This window comes from Lepisosteus oculatus, chromosome 26 (genome assembly GCF_040954835.1).
Source record: "Lepisosteus oculatus isolate fLepOcu1 chromosome 26, fLepOcu1.hap2, whole genome shotgun sequence".
NCBI lineage: Eukaryota > Metazoa > Chordata > Actinopteri > Semionotiformes > Lepisosteidae > Lepisosteus > Lepisosteus oculatus.
The window spans coordinates 10,912,938-10,931,807 of record NC_090721.1 but is presented as its reverse complement, the minus strand read 5'-3'; the positions used below and the strand labels follow the sequence as shown (position 1 = coordinate 10,931,807).

Sequence of the window (18,870 nt, the reverse complement as noted above, 5' to 3'; positions counted from 1 at the left end):
TGTTTTTCTTATTTTTTGTAATAGAATAATGTGCAATGTTTTGCATTCTATTTAAATGTACAGGAGTGCTGGGTGTCCATAAAAAAATTCCCTTAGGGAGCAATAAAAATCTTATCTTATTTAAGCTCTGAAGTGGCAGTCGCCTCACAGTGAGACACCCAACAGCACAGGAAGCACTGTCTTTTGGTCACATGCATTAACCTCTCACTGTACTCCTGTGGACAATCTGGCATGAATATGAGGTGAAGACTTAAAGGTCACACTGATCTTAGATCCCATCCCCTATATCACAGCAGATGACAGCAGCCTGGGGTTCCCAGGGTTCATACCTTCTTGAATACAGGTGGGTTGGGCAGGGGCGGGCCGAAGGAAGGTACATCCTCCCTCGCAGTGACTGACACCTGTCAATCACACAGGAACAAGGTGTTAAAATTCATGAAGGTGGGAAACAGTCCTTCCGCATAGGGCACTTGCAGAACTGCTGTTTTTCAGGAAAGAAAACAATGCTAAAAGGCTACAATGCAGAAACCCTTACTTCACCGCTGGTCTGCCCTTGATGTCTTTCGCCAGCCAATCAATAAGCTGCCTTTGTTTTGGAATTCAGAGGTTTCATTCAGCAGGTACGTGATTGTTATTGTTAGCACATCTCCTGCAGAATCAGGCAGGAGGAGTCAGGGGAGGCAGGTGCAGGAGCTAAAGAGCTACAGCTAATCAATGACATTGTGCTGCAGGTATCTCGTCCTTGTCTGCCCCAGGAGCTGCTGCAAGTCACCCCATCAGCAACGAGGTGGGCCAGGCACGGAGCAGAACACCTGAGCAGCAGGGGCAGGGACAGAGGGGAAGGGCTCGTACAAGGACAACCAACAGAGCTCACTGCAAAGGGAACCTCTGTCCAGATGCAAGGGGCCAGATCATCTCCTCACAATATCAGTGAGATCCTCGAAAGATCACTACAGCTTTCTCCTTTCTTGGTAGATTTCCATCTGACAATGGCATTGTTTCTGAACCTGCAGCTCTTTGCAAAGACATTTATAAGCCACAAGCTATCAGTCTGATGCACACACGGCAGGACATGGCTATGTGGGCAGCAGGGCCTCTTGTAGGGACTCACTAGCAGTTGGCATTAGCAGTCCAGCTGACCTCGTCAATTACAGACTTCACGGTTTTGGATTCCTAATGAACACTCACATGTTTTGGACCCGAAGCACTGAGGGCATTCCATAATGGAATGGAGTGGTGGCTCTGTGGCTCAGGATCTGCGCCTGTGGCTGGAAGGTTGCCGGTTCAAATCTCGTGGCCGGCAGAGGAATCCTACTCGGATGGGCCCCTGAGCAAGGCCCTTAACCCTTGCTGCTCCAGGGGCGCTGTATAAATGGCTGACCCTGCGCTCTGACCCCCAGCTTCTCTCCCTGTCTGTGTGTCTCATGGAGAGCAAGCTGGGGTATGTGAAAAGACACATTCCTAATGCAAGAAACTGTATATGACCAATAAAGTGATCTGATCTTAAAAACAAACTTTCCAATTCGTCTTTGAGAAGTTGGGAAGGCAAAGGCCTGTGCAGAGCATCCGAGAGTCCCCCAGGGTGGAGGGAGAAGGTAGGGACAGGCCGCAGATGTTAAGTCCATTAAAAAAAGATGGATTCTCAGCCCAGCCCTGGGGAAGAAGGGAGATGGTACCTTGTAGGTGGTGTGGTCTGTGCAGGGGTTTTCCACCTGGACCACGATGTAGGCATGCAAGAAGTTGGAGGCGATCATGTCAGGAACAAAGGGTGTGTTTTCCTCCTGGAAGACAGCCGCCACGATGTCGTTCCCAATGTGGCGCTTCCTCTGTAGCTGGAGAGAAGCAGGAGGGATTTGTGAAGAAACAACACAGAGAACGCACGAGGACAATGCTTGACGTGATGCATCACTGGATAAAGGCATAGAGAAGAGGTGCCACACTTCAACCCCGCCCACACGGATGCCCTCCGGCTTCAGCCTGGGGAGTACCTGCTGGGCGTCGCCCTCTGTGTAGGGCAGCTTTGTGGAGACGTGGAACATGATCTCTTTCTCCCTGAAGACTGTGTACACCGAGTCCGTCCCTGTCTGGCCATGCGCCACGTCCAGCCCGCCCCGGAACCTGCAGCAGGAAGAAAGAGCAAGGGCTTTGTTCACAGAGCGCTGACTGAGGGGTCACAGGTCACCCCCTCTTTCCCCCAGGTCACAGGTCACAGGTCACTCGCTCCTTCCCCCAGGTCACAGGTCACTTGCTCCTTTCTCCCCAGGTCACAGGTCACCCCTTCTATCTCCTAGGGAACAGGTCACTCACTTCTTACCCCCAGGTCAAAGGTCACTCACTCCTTCCCTCAGGTCACAGGTCGCCCCCTCTTTCCCCAGGTCACAGGTCACTTGCCCCTTTCCCCCAGATCACAGGTCACCCCCTCTTTCCCCAGATCACAGGTCACTTGCTCCTTCCCCCCAGGTCAGAGGTCACCCCCTCTATCCCCAAGGTCACAGGTCACTCACTCCTTACCCCCAGGTCAGAGGTCACACCCTCTTTCCCCCGAGTTCACAGGTCACCCCCTCTTTCCCGCCAGGTCACAGGTCACTCGCCCCTTTCCCTCAGATCACAGGTCACCCCCTCTTTCCCCACAGGGAGGGAATGACATTGTAGTGTTTGTAAGTGTCCCAACAGGAGCCTCCCATGTCTTTTTCCTCAATGGGGATTTCTTCTGCCAAAGATGCTTTGTATCACTGAACCGCCCCCTGGCTGTGACACCTGTTGTCCACGCTTCACAGGAAGCCTCTCCCCGTACGAGGCACCAGGAATAGACACCAGGAATGTGTGAGGTCTACACTCACAGCAGTTCAGAAAATTAAGATGGTAAAGAAATCGGCATGATTTAAAAAGCTTTCCGTCCATTCACATTAAGTGTTCAGAGTAACTGTGCCTCAGACATGCAACTATATGGAGCTCAGACAAAGCTCTATGTCCCAGCGGTTGTGGGTTCGAGTCTGAGTCGTGTCACCAGTCACCTGGGACTGGGATTTCTCCAGCTGTGGTTCTCTGCTGTCTCAAGGCTGCCAGGCTGGCCCCCAGCCTGGCCGCCCCCAACACCACCACTCTTCTCAGTCTCTAATTAAGCACTGTGACAGATTGCACCCAGAGCCATGTTCTCATTTCTGTGTTGACCTGTCCCCCTGGGAGCAGGTGATGATGCATTTCCTGTGTGTTTCCACTGTTCCCTGTCAGGACTGTCTGATAAACCCCGTCTGCTGTCACCATGGCGATTGCAGCTGCTCTGAGCTCTGTATTGGCTTGTGCAAATGTTCGCTCACACCTTTGTGCACATGGATCTCTGAGGACTGACCCTGCACTGACAGCAGGTCCCACTCACCTGCAGAATTACTCCTCTCCTGTTCTCATTTCTTTAAAGCAACAAAATACTGATCAGCTGGCATCTTTGTACAAAGGGACAAGAAAGAGCTCTTATTATCTGCTCATTACTGTATCATTCTAAACTTGTATTCAACTCATGTTTGCAGCATCGTTTCTAAATCTGAGCTGTAGGCAGAAACATACAGTGTCTGTTCTTTTTTTTATCCTAATACCAAGAGCAGAATTGCTGTATTGCTGCTTCATAGCACAGTATAAAGCTGCGTTTGTCTGGATTTCACGGTGAATTTAAACAGAGATGATAACAAAGAGGTTTGAAGGAAAACCCTAATGTTACTGAAAATGTTGACTGAACTGACTGGGGCAGGAACACAGCAGGACATCACATTTTTACCAAAGGGTGGTGGGTGTCTTGAACAGGCTTCTTCTCTTCTAGATTTAAATATGAAATACACACAGTAATAATCTGACTCACAGCAACACCAACAGTCAGCAAGAGTCATTCATATTCAGGCAGATATACTGCAACACAAGTAAACAGTAATCAGGACACTATCCACTTCACTCACCCCTTGAAGTCCTGCAGCTCAATCCTGTCTCCCAGCACATTCAGAAACTCTGTGAAGGCTGGACTCTCCTCATTATTCCCAAAGAGTTCCTCCTCCGAAATCTGGGAGAGGGAAACAGCACCTTCAGTGGCATGAAGCATTAAAAGCTTACTGCACTAATGTCTCTGCCTGTGAGATTAGAGGATGCTGAACCGGGAGATAAGGACTCTTGACAAATTTGCTAAAGCATTCTCCCTGTTTACTGTTGAGTCTGAGACTCTCTAATCCCAAAACATGATCCATTTTTCCCCTCTATGAAAGCAGCTGAGCTAACCACAGGGCATCATCTCCAAGACACTCTGCCCTCATGACGCTAACAGCAGGCTCTAGGCTTTGAGCATCATCTGCTCCTGTGGAGACAGACTGGTGCTCTGTCCTATCAGATCCTTAAACCACAGGAACTGTGGCTTTGAAGGTGCTGAGTCACTGTTCGCTGTGATCAGACTTGCACTGTTTTCACCTTCAGATTTCTTCAATATCCACTGGCCCTTCAGACCTGGGTCCTATTTCCTCTCTTCTTGACCCACTTACAGATGCAGCCATTCTAAATGCGCAAAATTATCTACGGTTTAGTGCATAATACCGCAGTACGTGACTGGCTGGCCAAAATGACCGACAGGCGGGACTTGTGGTGCATCGGTTGCTAGTGAAACACTTGCTTCACTTAATCTCTTTACCGTGTATGTTTAAATCCACTTAAAATTGAATATAAATATGGAATTTGATAACTAAAGGGAAATTTTAGTAGCTGAGCAGAAAAAGAAGAGGAGCATAGCGTGTCTGAAGGTCATAAACGATATTCATTTTGGAATATAAACATATTATGTAAACTGTATATGGCTGGTATTGGTAGTTTAAAAAATACACCAATATTCCACTTTCTTTATAAACATTTTAAGCATCAAAGTCTTTTCTTCGGTTACATACTGTGGTTATTTTGGAAAAGTTTTACGTGCTCCTTCTGATTATATTAAGTTTATATACTTCATAAAAGGTTATAATGTTTTAATCTTTTCTATGAATACTTGTGCTCGTTATCGCAGTAACAAAAACGCATACTTTTTAGAATTTTATTAATAGGGAATATAATATGGAATCACGTATCTAAAGAAATTAGTAACGATATAATTATATTCATACAGTATGAAGCACTCTCCAGGTGTACCTGCCACCTTGCTGCTGTTATGACAGAGACAGTGAAGAGAAGCTGTCCCTTCCTAAAACTACCCCCAACTTGCCCCTCCCGCAAAATAACTGAACATCTGATTATCACGTACTTGTCCAAACTTCTGGTATATCACTCCAAACTTGAACGTGTTGTTCACCTCATGTTCATCATAGGTGACTATTAGCTGTGAGGCCTAGAAGAAAAATAATGTTGTCATAAGTGCAGCAGTCACAAGGCATTAGGAAAGAATCGAGCTGGACAGAGGGCACAGTATACCCTTCATGCTATCTCGAACACGCAGAATCAGCTTAAACCACTGCATCACTACTGCAGCAGCAAATTTAACAGGCAATTTAGATTGTGGAATTGTTTTATACATGCAAAAAGAGCTCGATTCATATTTTTTTAAATAGAGCTGCATTAGTGCACGAATGTAGTCGTCTCTCTGAGAATGAAAATTAAGCTCTCTGCACGGCACTGTGCCAGCTTTTATCCAGAATCCTGCGGACACGCTCATCGGCACTGCTGCCTCAGAAGCCCAGTCCCACACTCACTCTGGGGTATAGCACAGGGTTGAACTTCAGTCCAGTGACGTCATCGCACAGCAACTGCAAGGAAACAGCACAGGAAGACGTTTAGCCAGGACAATAGCACAGCAGCTGAGAAACTGGCGCTGCTGATCTCTGCTGGCCCCACTACAGCACGTTTCATCAACCTGCACACAGATCGGCCGCCCCGGCAGTGATCCCACAGCAAACCCGTCCAGACAAGAGGAGCCGGGCTGATGATCAGGGTGGGCAGCCAGAAAAGGAAAACTGTTCAGGACTGTTCAGGACAATCAGGTGTTTTTCCTACCTCTTAAATGTCACACTAAAAGTGCTGCTTGCCCTTGACGTCTGTTTTGACCCCAAAGGCCTATCAGGGGGCAAACAACAGAATCCAACAGGTAGGACCTGACTCTCACAGGGCCGCCATGTGAATGGCACAGCACCCCAGCCTGGATCCTGGGGGCACCTTACTAATTGACTGGGGTTCAAAATCTGCCCCGAGGGAGCGGGGCTCCTCCCTGGCACCCCTCACTTGCCTTTGCGATCTGCGGGACGCTGGGCAGCTTGCTCAGCTCTGCCAGGGAGATCCTGTCATGCAGGGTTTTAGTCCTGGACCTGAGGAGAGAATGTTAAGAAAATACAGGTCAGTAACTCAGGATTCGGATCACCCCTGGTTTGGAAACACTGGAGGATTTACACCATCCATTACTGAACAGCTCTGCCAAGACCATTTTAACAATAACTGCAGCAGAGTTTATTCTGGTGATTAAGTACCCGACTAGAAAAGCAAACCTATATTCTAGTATCTATTACAGTGCTGTATGCAAATAAAAAGAATTTCAATGTATTTTGCGATTGCCAGCACCCAATATGCCAGCAGCCATATCACCGTGCAACTCACAACTGGCAGCCCACTGAAGCTAAGGAGGTGTGAGCCTGGTCAGTACCTGGATAGGAGAGCTCCTGGGAAAAACTAAGGTTGCTGCTGGAAGAGGTGTTAGTGGCACCAGCAGGGGGCGCTCACCCTGCGGTCCATGTGTGTCCTAATGCCCCAGTATAGTGACTGGGACACTATACTGTAAACAGGCGCTGTCCTTCAGATGAGACGTAAAACCGAGGTCCTGACTCTCTGTGGTCATTAAAAATTCCAGGGTGTTTCTTGAAAAGAGTAGGGGTGTTACCCCGGCGTCCTGGCCAAATTTTCCATTGGCCCTTACCAATCATGGCCTCCTAATAATCCCCCTCTATGAATTGGCTTCATTACTCTGCTCTCCTCCCCACTGAGAGCTGGTGTGTGTGGTGAGCGTTCTGGTGCACTATGGCTGCCGTTGGCATCATCCAGGTGGAGCTGCACATTGGTGGTGGAGGGGAGTCCCCATTACTTCTAAAGCGCTTTGAGTGGAGTGTCCAGAAAAGTGCTATATAAGTGTGAGCAATTATTATTATTTCCTGGACACCCTTGTTGATACTTGGAACAGGATGGAAGGATCCTTAAAGAAAGATGTCTTAGTTCTGCGACAGCACGGTGATGCTCACCCTCCTGCTGAGGTCAGATACAGGGCCACAATCAGGGTTAGCGTTGCTACGGTCAGGGTTCGGTTCTGCCCGTACAGTTGCGGCCAGTGCACTGTGCTGACAGACTGGGCAGTACCTGAGGATGATGCGCAGGTACTCCTGGCCCTCTGCCTCCTCGTACTTCAGGGAGAGGATCAAGTTTCCCAGGCTGCTGCCCGTACAGTAGAAGTTTAGGTGCTCCTGCACAGACAGCAGGCGGGAGCAGTTAGATTACTGGCATTGGAACTCATGTTCATTCTTATTTAAACACAGCCTGTCGGCACGCTAGGAAGCCTAGAGTCCAATTCCAGCTTTAACATGGAAAAGAAGGTACGTATGTTCTTGTTTGAGCGTTCCTGTGCGATTCCAGAGGTTATGGAACCCAGACCCTGGATTCCATGACCACTGAGTGTTCAGGCCACATGTCCTCTCCGTGGTCTAGTGACCCTGAGACTCCAGTGGCTTGTGACAACCTGTGAGCTCTGCGACTCGTAGTACTTCTGTGAGTCAATACGGGTCGGACAGGACCTGCCACACACCCCTCACTGAGGAACGCACTGCTTTATACTGCTTTAAACTGAATTATACTGATGTTAGTAGTGGCAACAGCTGCTCTGCAAAGGCACTGACCCACACCAGCCACAGTTTAGACATTTCCAGACTCCAGGACTCCAGGCTTCTAGGGGGGCTTTCAGGCCTTTTGGACCCCGGACCAAATCTTGGGACGATCTGGCCTAAGAAGGGGTGCTGGCTCTGTGGCTCAGGATCTGTGCCTGTGACTGGAAGGTTGCCGGTAATATCTCACGGCCGGCAGAGGAATCCTACTCCGTTGGGCACCTGAGCAAGGCCCTTCACCCCAACTGCTCCAGGGGCGCTGTACAATGGCTGACCCTGCGCTCTGACCCCAAGCTTCTCTCGCTGTCTGTGTGTCTCATGGAGAGCAAGCTGGGGTATGCGAAAAAGATGAATTCCTAATGCAAGAAATTGTATAGGGCCAATAAAGTGATCTGATCTTAGAAGCAGCTGGAGGCATGACTGACCCTGCCCAGGAAGTGCCTGCGGTAGGCCCGCACAGTGCCGTTGCACTCCAGCTTGTACCCAAAGGCCACCGGGCTCAGCCCCCCATCGTCCTCCTCGTAGAAGCTGCTGTCCGAGGAGGTAGGGGTCCCCACGTTCTCTGCATCCTCGATCCAGTACCCCCCAAACTGGGGCAGGATCACCAGCGAGTATGGCCCCCCCTTCTGCAGGATCTGGAAGCACAAGAGGTCACAAGAGAGAGAGGGGTCACGCCGGGGCTGTGCAGAGGGCAGGAACACTGGAGGAAAACGGGGCAACTGTTGTCTGCAACCCTAACCCTCCCCTGCATTTCTCTTCAATCGCCCTTTACGGATTTCTTTTCTCTTTCGTGGCAATACGTACAGCACAAATACACCCAAATGTACAGATGTCTTCCCACTAGCCCACACATCTTTACCGTTTCAAAGGTTAAACCTGAGATCTCGGAAGGAAGGAAACTACTGTGGCTCAGCTGTGCCTGAGCACACATCAGTCCTCTGGCTGTTTCACACGTTGGATCAAGTCCGGCGGGGTGGACAGATCACCCGGCCTGCTCCACGACACTCACCTCTTCAATCCGTGGGTAGGGGATGTAGTCATCCTGAAAGAGAGGAGAGAGGCTGCTTAGCACCAGTCTTGTGTGTGTGGCACAGAGCAGGACCGAGAGAACAGGTGGGATTTGGCTGATCACGGGCTGCTGAGGCAAGAGGCATTTCTCACATTCGACAACCTGAAGCAGAATTTGGCCAGAACTTTGGCGTGACACAAAAGGATAAAATCACTAAATGTCAAACACCATCGACTCCACCCAAGTTATTTGCAGAGACTGTACTCCCACACTGCCCTGCTACCGTTTTCAGTTTGACGTGTGGCGTTTTGTGCTCAGGGTGTCAGACTCTGTTAAATTAATTCAGTTTCCTGTCTCTCTCCGCTTCACCCTGCACCTTTCCTCTCTTGCCAGCCTGAGGACTCCATCCACTGTCTGTCCGCCTTCCCCTGGACAACCGAGGCTCTGTGCTGCTGCTTGGGGTTTCTCACAAAAGGAGAAGCTCTTTGCAGGCTGACAGCCTCCAGCCTCCTTGCATCAGAGAGCCCAAGAAGAGGCTGGCTTTCAATAAATACCTTAGCTGGCACTGCTGCACTGAAAGTCTGACTTACACAGCTCCTGGAGGAAGTAACACTTTGTAACCCTCACACAGGGCATCGAAATGTCAGAGTGTTCTACTGTACATTGTGTAATCTCTTTAAACCTCACAACAAGGGAGTTAACCCTTTCCAGAGGTCACCAGCTCTGGCAAGTCCCCTCCCAAGAACACAAAGGACACTCACGCCCAGAGCTGTCAGAAAGCAATCATTTCCAGTCACCAGTTACCAAAACCACAACACTGTTGCACAAGTCCAGAAGAAGAAGAAGGAAAGAGCTGTCTAGCGTCAGGGTAGCTTTCTTCTTCTCCTTCAGCATGCTGCTAGTTATTGATGAATGATTTCCACAATGTAATGGCAAAAATACCAAAATCCCCAACAGTTGCACAGCACAAATACCCACAATAGAAAGTTTACCATGGTAACTGATAGTGAACACAGGCCTGCCCTGCACATTTTGAGCACCAGGCAGCGATGTGCTTGGACTCACATGCTTGCTTGTCCATGTTATAACCAGAGATTTACCATCGCCAGCTGTTTCCGGGGAGCACAGCACTGCGCAATACAGACCGCTGACCTACAGTAAGTGCCTCTTCAGTGCTGTGTGAGCCTTTGCTTCTGTCGCTAGGAAAGAGTTGCTGGCCAGCAGCCACCAGCATTTCAGCACCCATTCCCACCCTGACTGAGACTGGGGGCTGAGAAAGTCACCTTCATATTTACAATTTAAATATACTTTAGGCCCTCAAAGAAAGGAATTGAACAGATTACAATAGATCACCATTATCTCATTATCATTAAGCTATAGGTTTAAGAAGAAATTTACTAAAGCATTACCTTGCCACATTTTTATACCTCAAATTCACTGCATGTGTGGAAGCATTTAAAGACAAACAATGAATGCCCCCACTGCAGACGTAAACACGTCAGATTCTTATGCAACCTAGAATACAAAAGTGTGTTGGCACCGGTGCTACAGCCTGGGGGCACAAAATTGTTTTAATCCTGTATCCAACTGGCTTCCTATTTAATGCTTTGGTGACTTTCTTGCATAATTGTTCAAATGCATAATGAAATATGTTTGAGCCGACTAGAAAGTACAGCCCATTATAACAAGCGTGATGAAGACATGCCTCTGTACATGTAATGGCTTCCTCACATGCGTGCACTGGCTTACCAGCCTTTCTGCAGCTCAGGAGCCTGAGTCTGATGAAGAGAGACTTAGAACACCAAGTTAAGGCAAATGCTTCGACAAGCAAGCAGATAAAATCTGATTCCCGGAGATTTCACTAAGGAAAATGGATCCTTGATGGACACTAATTGAAATTAATTCCAGAGGCACTTACTGTCATTCCCACTCCCACTCCAAAGGATGAGGACACATCAGCCACAAACACGTCACCAACACAAGGCGTGAACACAAAACCCCACAAAACAAAAGAAGATGGCAGAGACTGCAGGGATCTGAACGCAGGACAACACCCCTGTCCTAAGGGATCCCATGAAAAAGACCTGCAGGACTGAGGCCAAGCTTCTGGGATACTTGGATCATCCCGCAGGCCTTCTTTACTAGGATACTCCCTGCAGTCTATGAGGGTTTGTGTGGGGGCTGGCAGTGAGGTCTGGGTGCGTGTCAGGAGAGAGGAATGTGGGGAGCAGGGGGTGTGTGTCTGGACGGGGGGAAGTGGGGAGCAGGGGGTGAGGGGGGGGCTGATGAAAATCCACACAACACCAGCAGCAGCAGTAAGGCTGACCTTGTTTTTCTGGGTCCCTGATTTCTGCTCCTCCGTTTTTGGGACCTATATCCAGAAACAGAGCGAGACGTTCATACTACGGCCACGACACGTCGGCTTCCTGTGTGTGAAGAGGCAGGAGCCCCTGGAATCGGCATCGAACCCCGCAGCCCGAAGCGGCACAGGAAGGACTCGAACCCAGGGCCCCTTGGGCACGGGCGCTGGGCTCTACCCACAGCCCCGCTGATCAGGGCTGCCGGAAAAGAGGGCTAGACAATATTCCCCCGCACGTCCCCTGGAGGAATTCAAGGCTCTCTGCGGCATCTGATAAGATACAAAAGATCCGTCCGCTCTCCCAGGAAAAGAATCTCGGCCGCCTGCTGCCTCACCCCAGGCGTCAGGGGAGAGGAGGAGCGTGTCTTTCTGTAAAAACGCGCGCCCGGAGAAGACAGGAGACGGAGAGCGTGGGCAGCCCGGTCTTGCCTCAGTTCACTCCTGGAGCTCATTCTGCACCACAGACCACAGGCAGGCAGGCCGCGTGAGGGCAGGGTACCGGTGGCAACACGCAGCCCACATGCCACACGGTTTCCGTGTGCAGCACCCAGCTTGAGCCCGTGTGCAACCCACGACTGACTGCCCACTCGTACCCACGGGCATCCCCTGGGGGCAGAGCGGCATTAAGGGTATATAGAAATAACAGTCCGCACACACAGAGAGCAAGCCAGGCCTGCAGCCAGCTCGGACACTGGGACTGACGTTTATATCACTGCTTAATAACTGAATGAGGCAGGTACACACACCTGCGCTGTGGTACACTGCGGTAAAGACACAGTGAAACCCCAGCGAAGCAGGGAGGGGCTTGATCCTTGGAAATGCAGAGGAAGGAAAGACAATGCAGGAACACAGGAAAAACAGGAAACAAGCAAGCGGCTCTACGTGGGCAAACCTTCTGAAGGGCTGAGTCAACATAGAGACAGGACAGCTCGGGCAGCCAGATGACTGTCACCAAGACTGAACGACAATACGACTGAACGGATACGTCTGAGGAGCGTCTATCTCTGCCAAACACAATGCAAAACAAGATCAGCCTGTCTAGAGACCACAAACCGCCAATATTAATATTTCATTTTACAGTGTACGGAGACCACCCTAGGTACCGTACATCCCTACAGCCGAGAAGTTTTTGACAAGGCACTGCCAAAATTCTGTACTAATCCACGTCACTCTGACTAATGTGACACTAGTCAATTAGGCTTTAGTGACTTTAATGTGGAGTTTTTTCATTTGAAATGTGACAGAGCACAAATGTATTTATTTTTTTCTATTTCGACAGCCCAGCATAAGGTTTTCTGGCTCTATGTTACTGACTGGAGGCCACTGCTTAGGTTCCAAACTGTTTGGGTTTCTCGGTGTGCTCATTTCCTTAAGTGGCTCAATTTAATAAGGCAACACTCGGGCTCACCTGCATCCTCTCCAGCATGTCGAAGAACTCGGCCGACTGCAACAGCAAAAAGACAGGAGAGACGGAGTTAGTGCACTAGTCTCACTACTGCTCAATACAGCCTGCAAATCTGTAGCACTTCTTGGACCCATCACAGGCACTCTGCAAATATAACAATTCATTTAACACACCCTGACGCAAATGGTTTAGGATTTAATTGAACAGATTCAATTGTATCAGCATTCTACTACCACAGTCTTAACTTATGTGAGAGACTGCAATGTGTACAGATGCTGTTACAGTCAGTGTATCATAGCAGAGCACTGTCCCAATAAGGTACAACATTTAGGGTCCTTAAACAACCTGCTGACGATCTGCAGAAGCTCTATGTGCATCCTCAACAGAGCTACAGTCAACATAATAATAATAATAATAATAATAATAATAATAATAATAATAATAATAATAATAATAATAATAATAATAAACTTGATTTTATATAGTGCCTTTAAAGGTGGCTTCTCAAAGCACTTTACAGAATGTCAACAACAATAAATAAAAAGAATACATAAGATAAAACAATTACAATAATTACAATATACAGAGGAGACTGAGGATGGTGGTACTAAGAAAAGCAGAGGGGTGAAGAATGGAACAGTTAAGTAAAGGATTTTCTGAAGAAGAAGGTTTTGAGTCTGGATTTTAATGAGTTTAGAGAAGGTGACTCTCTGATATCCTTGGGCAGTGAGTTCCAGAGCTTGGGGGCATAACAGGAGAAGGCCCTGTCACCCATACAATGTAGACGGGCTTGGGGGACAGTAAGGAGACCAGAATTTGAAGAGCAAAGGTTGCGAGGTGGGGAGTAGGGAGATAATATTTGAGACAGGTATTGAGGTGCCAAGCCATACAGAGCCTTATAGGTGAGCATGAGGATTTTAAAGTCAACACAGAATTTGACAGGAAGCCAGTGCAAGGACTCCAGGATAGGAGTAACGTGATCACTTGCACTGGACCTGGTCAGGTTTCTGGCTGCTGAATTTTGGACATACTGCAGTTTGTTCAAAGTAGATTTAGATTCCCCAGCGAGCAGAGCATTACAGTAGTACATGAAGCAGTTCTTTAAAAATGCAGCTCAGCACTCACACTACACAGACACATCATCCTATCATCCTTCAGACTAAGGTTTTTAAGTGAACTGAGAAAATTGTATTTTCTTCAGACAAGTATTTGAATACTACATGTCCAAGGCCCAGATCGTAAGATTGTTTTACAATCCTAATGCATTTTTATGCTTTGAGGCCCCTCCATCGAAGACTCCACACAAGAGGCAGTTATTACAAATGAGACAGCATTTCCATTAGTTCTTCATTCGAACCCAATCAATTCCCATTACCTAAACGAACCCAGGACTGGCCCCGGGGCACATCAATGAGAGCCCATTAGAGCCTGGCAAGTGCGATCAATGCGGCTCACAGCTAAGCTCAAGTTCTGGAGTAGGTTAACCCTCCCTCTGCTAGCTGTTTTCTAACCTTCAGACATCCAGTGATCTTCCTTATGCCCAGATGGGGGTCCTTTCTGACACTGTGCTCTGACGAACACTTTAAAACAATCATAATATAAAAGAAACGACAGCAGTACGGTAAAAATACAGTAGCTAATGTAAGTATTTAGCAAACAAAGTTTACTTTTAAGTGTTAATTATTACCACAGAGATGGTAATGGTAACAATCCTGATCAGACTACACCAGGGGAGCCCAACTGCAGTCCTCAGGAGCTCCAGTCCAGAGTTTCTGCATCTCTTTAAATCTCCAGCTTCTGAAGAACAAGGAAAGGTTTCAGCTTCTCCAATTAAGTCAATAATGAGTTCAATAAGGATAATTAACTGCTCAGGTGGAAGGAACATCAGAAACCTTCTGGCCCTCCAGCCCCCTACAGCAAATTGTAACTGAATTTTGTTCATTCCACCCTGAGCACGTGACTGCCTGAGCTAATTATTCACTGGATTAAAACCAAAGACGCTCATCTTTCTACAGAGAGTTACGAGGGCCTGGAACTGCTTCAGATTTGGGTTTAGTTCCCCTGCTAGAGATATTAATCACAACAGCACAGTCAGCAGCTACGATGTCATTTCTGATCACTTCTGGTAATCTGAACGCAAAGCACAATTTTCGGAAAGCAGACACATGCCAGACACTCAGCTTCCGACACCAGCAGGCTCCCTGACCAGCTCAGCAAAGACAGAGAGGGTGGAGACCTCGAAAAATTAAAATTCTGCAATGATGACACAAGTTCAACGGAAAACTTCACAACTCAAAGCACAGTGCTGCTTTGTGCAACACAAAGAGCACGGCCACTGCCTAGCTCTTTTTTTTTAAAACAAAATTATGTCTGAGCCACACACTTACTTAATTTGGTCTTTTTTGACTTGGTGAACCCAGTACTAGAGGGTTGAATATGCTGTCATGACTCACTCTATCCTAATCAGTTAGGAACCTTAGGAAAACTCTTACCATTATGCTCAGAAAACAGACTCCGTTGTGGCACTGAAGAAAATAAAGTTCAGAAATCAGGGAACGAATGTTGTTTTTTATTTTCCAGAGGGAAAGCTGTTCAGTGTAGTATTAACTGTGTGTGCGTATCTGAGAGCGCAGTTAAGGTTACTTGAATACGCTCTTTCTTTCTCCTGGTAGTATAGCAGGTGTTTTCATTATGTTAATATTTAATCTGCCTGCAAGCTCCGTGAACATGTTCAGCAGGCAATACAGGCAGCAGGATTCACAGCGGGGCTGACTGAACTGCTCTGTGCGCACCACTGCACACCCACTCCTTACTGTGTCCTCCAATAACACAGCAGCCCATAGCCAAGGATCCTGCACATTTCATGCTGGGAGTCAGAGATTTCTATGGAGTGGAAACAGCAGGAGACATCTTATCTGGGTCTCCGGGTCTCTGGTTACATTCGCTAATGTGCTGCAAGGCTCCCAAACTAAGAAAAATACATCTAAATCAAAATACTTTAAAAGGGAGACTGGCACTTAGCTGTATCTACATATAGGGATTATTTCTAAACTGCCTGGAAAGAAGAACATCACTATTTCCTTAAGATCAATTACAGCCCATGATCTTCAAGCCAGTCCTCAGTCCCCAGTCCTCTGTCCTGTTTTGTTTAAGACCTCTGCATGTGGCTTCCCCTGGACTCACAGAACACAGGCTGGGCAGCTGGTGATTTCTCACCAGCAGCACATCACTGGAGATATCTTAAGTGCAACGTCATGACGCACACAAACATTCAGATTTGAAGTAAGAAGAACAAGACGATCAACTTATCAAGAAAATGCCATTTAGATCCACTTAAGGCAGAGGCCGCCCAGACCGAGCGCCAGTGTGTGTACCAATTCCTCTAACACTCCACTAGGCGGTTCTGGATCGACCCAACCCATCCAGCTCCCTAGATCTGGACTGATGAAGATCTCGTGGTCGAGCTAATCATAGTGGGCCTCTCTGCTTCTCACAACCAGACAGCTGCTGTGAGCTTCCCCACTGCTCTCAGTCCAGCCACACATGCAGACAAAATGAGCACAACTGTGCCTTTAAATGTGCTACAGAGGAACAGTCACAAGTCCAGGCTTTCAAAAACCTTACAGATTACTCAGCCTATTTATATATAGCCTTCTTGTCTTTCTTAACAATGAGCTTAGTACGGAACAGCAGGTCTAGCAAGAAAAGAATGACTGTGCTCTCAGCGGGTTAAGCCTTGCCCTCCCTTGCATTCTGTAGCACGAAGACCTGAAGACCTGCACAGTGTGCAACAGCATGTTACAGACCAGGTACAAACATCTGTGCAACACCCAGGGTTGACAGGAGAGAAGGCAGCCCATTCGTATGGGATTTGATGCTGAGCAGCTAGCCTGCACTACCGATGAATGCAAACAAGTTTTTTTTTCTGGAATTCTAGAAAGAAAAAAAAAAGACTACAAGACAGTAACACATCAATGTTCATACTGACTTCAAAACCCAGAGAGGCGCCCCGATCTCTTCCCCGGACTGCAGCGGCTCAGTTTCCTCCTTGAGAGAGGAGGGGTGGTCTTTCACCAGACTGGACTGGTTCCGGCCCCTGACCCAGCTCCCTGCCTCAGAGCTCCCAGCTGCCTCCTGCTCCAGCCAATCTTCTCACCTCTGACACGAACAGGCAGGAAGTGCCCCTTGGCTGGGGCACTCCGGCACCAGGAACAGGTCCTGCAGGTTCAGCTGCTGTCGCACTGGCTGTGTGTGGGAGCGCACATGTGTGTGCGAGTGCACGCGTGTGTGTGCAAGCTTCTAAGCCTCTCCCTTAGCCTTTTGACTTCATCCTGTCTTTCTTTCAAAGAAACGTCTCTTGCGGTTCTGCCCCACTGATGTCAGCGATTCTGGGAGGAGCTGCCTTAGGCTTGAAGAACAAGTGGTGCTTGACAGTTACTTACCAGTACACATACTGTATATACTTATAAATCTCATTTTGATAGGCAAGAAAGTCTAAAAATAGACTGATTACACCATGTGAGTCATGCAGCGGTAACGTTTCACAGCACTCTGACAGAGAGGTGTCAAATGAGGAAATGGATTCTCAGTGCGGGGAAGAGAAATGATCACAACAGAAATGCAGTATTAGAGTTATACACCCTCCCTGTCCAGGGCTGTGTTTTATTTATGTGAACCTGGAAGGGACAGTTATTCTGTTTTAATGCTCCATCCTCTCAATCAGATCTGGAATTGCAGGCATTCGGGCAACATAATAAGTTCATGTTCTTATGTTCTAAGCCTCTTACCACCAACTGTACCTGGACAGACACGGCTCTCCATAATCACACTGCAAGCCTCACAGCACCTACAGTGCAGCTGGGTACGCCTGTGAGCAGAGGACACAACAGCTCTCCATAATCACACTGCAAGCCTCACAGCACCTACAGTGCAGCTGGGTACGCCTGTGAGCAGAGGACACAACAGCTCTCTATAATCACACTGCAAGCCTCACAGCACCTACAGTGCAGCTGGGTACGCCTGTGAGCAGAGGACAGATGCAGCTCTCCCTGTTTGCAAGTCCACAGGCGCCCAGAAGACCATGGGGTGTATATAACAAGATGGCCCGGGCCCTGCTGTTTGTAACCTCTATTTCCTTCTGCACACAGGAGCGAGCCAAGCACACTAAACTGAGCTGATCCAATGGTGGACCACCATCTGGGGAACCCCAGACAGTCCCACAAGCAGTTCGGCAATATCTAAATGCCAATCCAGCAGCCGGCTGATCCACTTGGAAGCTCTCCTTTATTTTTAACACGAAACATTTTGTTGATGATTTGGTAGATTAACTGTTCTTTGGAACGAGGGCTGCCATCAGTTCCTGCCACATCCACTACGTGTTCGGCTGTTTGAGCCCACCGTGCCCCTACGCTGTGTCAGAATAAAGGCAAAATAAAGGCAGTTCTAGCAGACTTTGGCACTGCAGGTTCATGGGCTTCTCATGAGGATCACAGTTTTAATGAATTTTAGTTTATATTAGATAACTGTACAGTATATTCCCTCTATTTACGTATCTATTTATGTGTATTTCTTTATTATAGCAGCTGTGATCCCAAGGTGGAGTCCTGGCCTGACTCACAGTCTAGCCCTGAAGGAAACTCTTACATCACAAATTGCTTTATTCCACCTGTTTCTGACAACCGTTTTCTTAGCGTCTGATGACACTGGAAAATTCGGGAAACAGAAAATCTGACACTGGACTGTTTTAAAGAGCCAAAGTGCATCAGGAGGGTATTTAACATAATCCTTTTCAGATGTACAACATTAAGAGCCCTGAAAATTCCAGAGGAAGACCCTAATAGAGGAGTGAAGACTTTATGGCAAGGATGTCAGAGGTATTAATTAACTATAATTGAGACCTAATAGGGTCCTAATAGGGGCTGAGCTGAAGACAGCAAGGCTCACTGAGCTGTTCTGAATGGTGCCTCTACCTTTGTCTCCATACCAAAGGCAGATCAGAGAGTAAGGAATTATGGATCAATAACTACTATTAAAGTAACTTAATCTGTTTTATTTTTTGTGCATTCTTTGTAATTTATCATCAGTTTTACTGAATATGTCACAAAGGTTACAGGGAGGTGGAGTGCTATCTTCAGAGCCTCAGTCCCAGCTCACTGGAGCACAGCCGAACTTCTCAAACGTATCAGTAATTACCCAGAGGAAGGTCTGTTCTGGTGACTTCCAGTTCAAG

The 18,870-nt window shown here is 47.8% G+C and overlaps 1 protein-coding gene across 15 annotated transcripts in view; it reads right to left on the bottom strand.

Moving 5' to 3' along the window:
* The window catches only part of rap1gap2a (RAP1 GTPase activating protein 2a), a 100,548-nt gene that overhangs the window by 12,012 nt on the left and 69,666 nt on the right, over nt 1-18,870 (bottom strand). For 10 of the 15 annotated variants that reach the window (XM_069184193.1, XM_069184184.1, XM_069184183.1 and 7 more), the window contains 12 exons: nt 12,645-12,680; nt 11,204-11,248; nt 8,878-8,910; nt 8,294-8,503; nt 7,351-7,454; nt 6,236-6,314; nt 5,706-5,759; nt 5,261-5,344; nt 3,945-4,045; nt 1,989-2,118; nt 1,677-1,832; nt 330-401 (listed from right to left, as the gene is read on the bottom strand). In XM_069184193.1, coding sequence (XP_069040294.1) covers nt 330-401; nt 1,677-1,832; nt 1,989-2,118; nt 3,945-4,045; nt 5,261-5,344; nt 5,706-5,759; nt 6,236-6,314; nt 7,351-7,454; nt 8,294-8,503; nt 8,878-8,910; nt 11,204-11,248; nt 12,645-12,680 — 1,104 coding nt within the window. The other 5 variants (XM_069184188.1, XM_069184187.1, XM_069184190.1 and 2 more) reach the window with 5 other exon arrangements.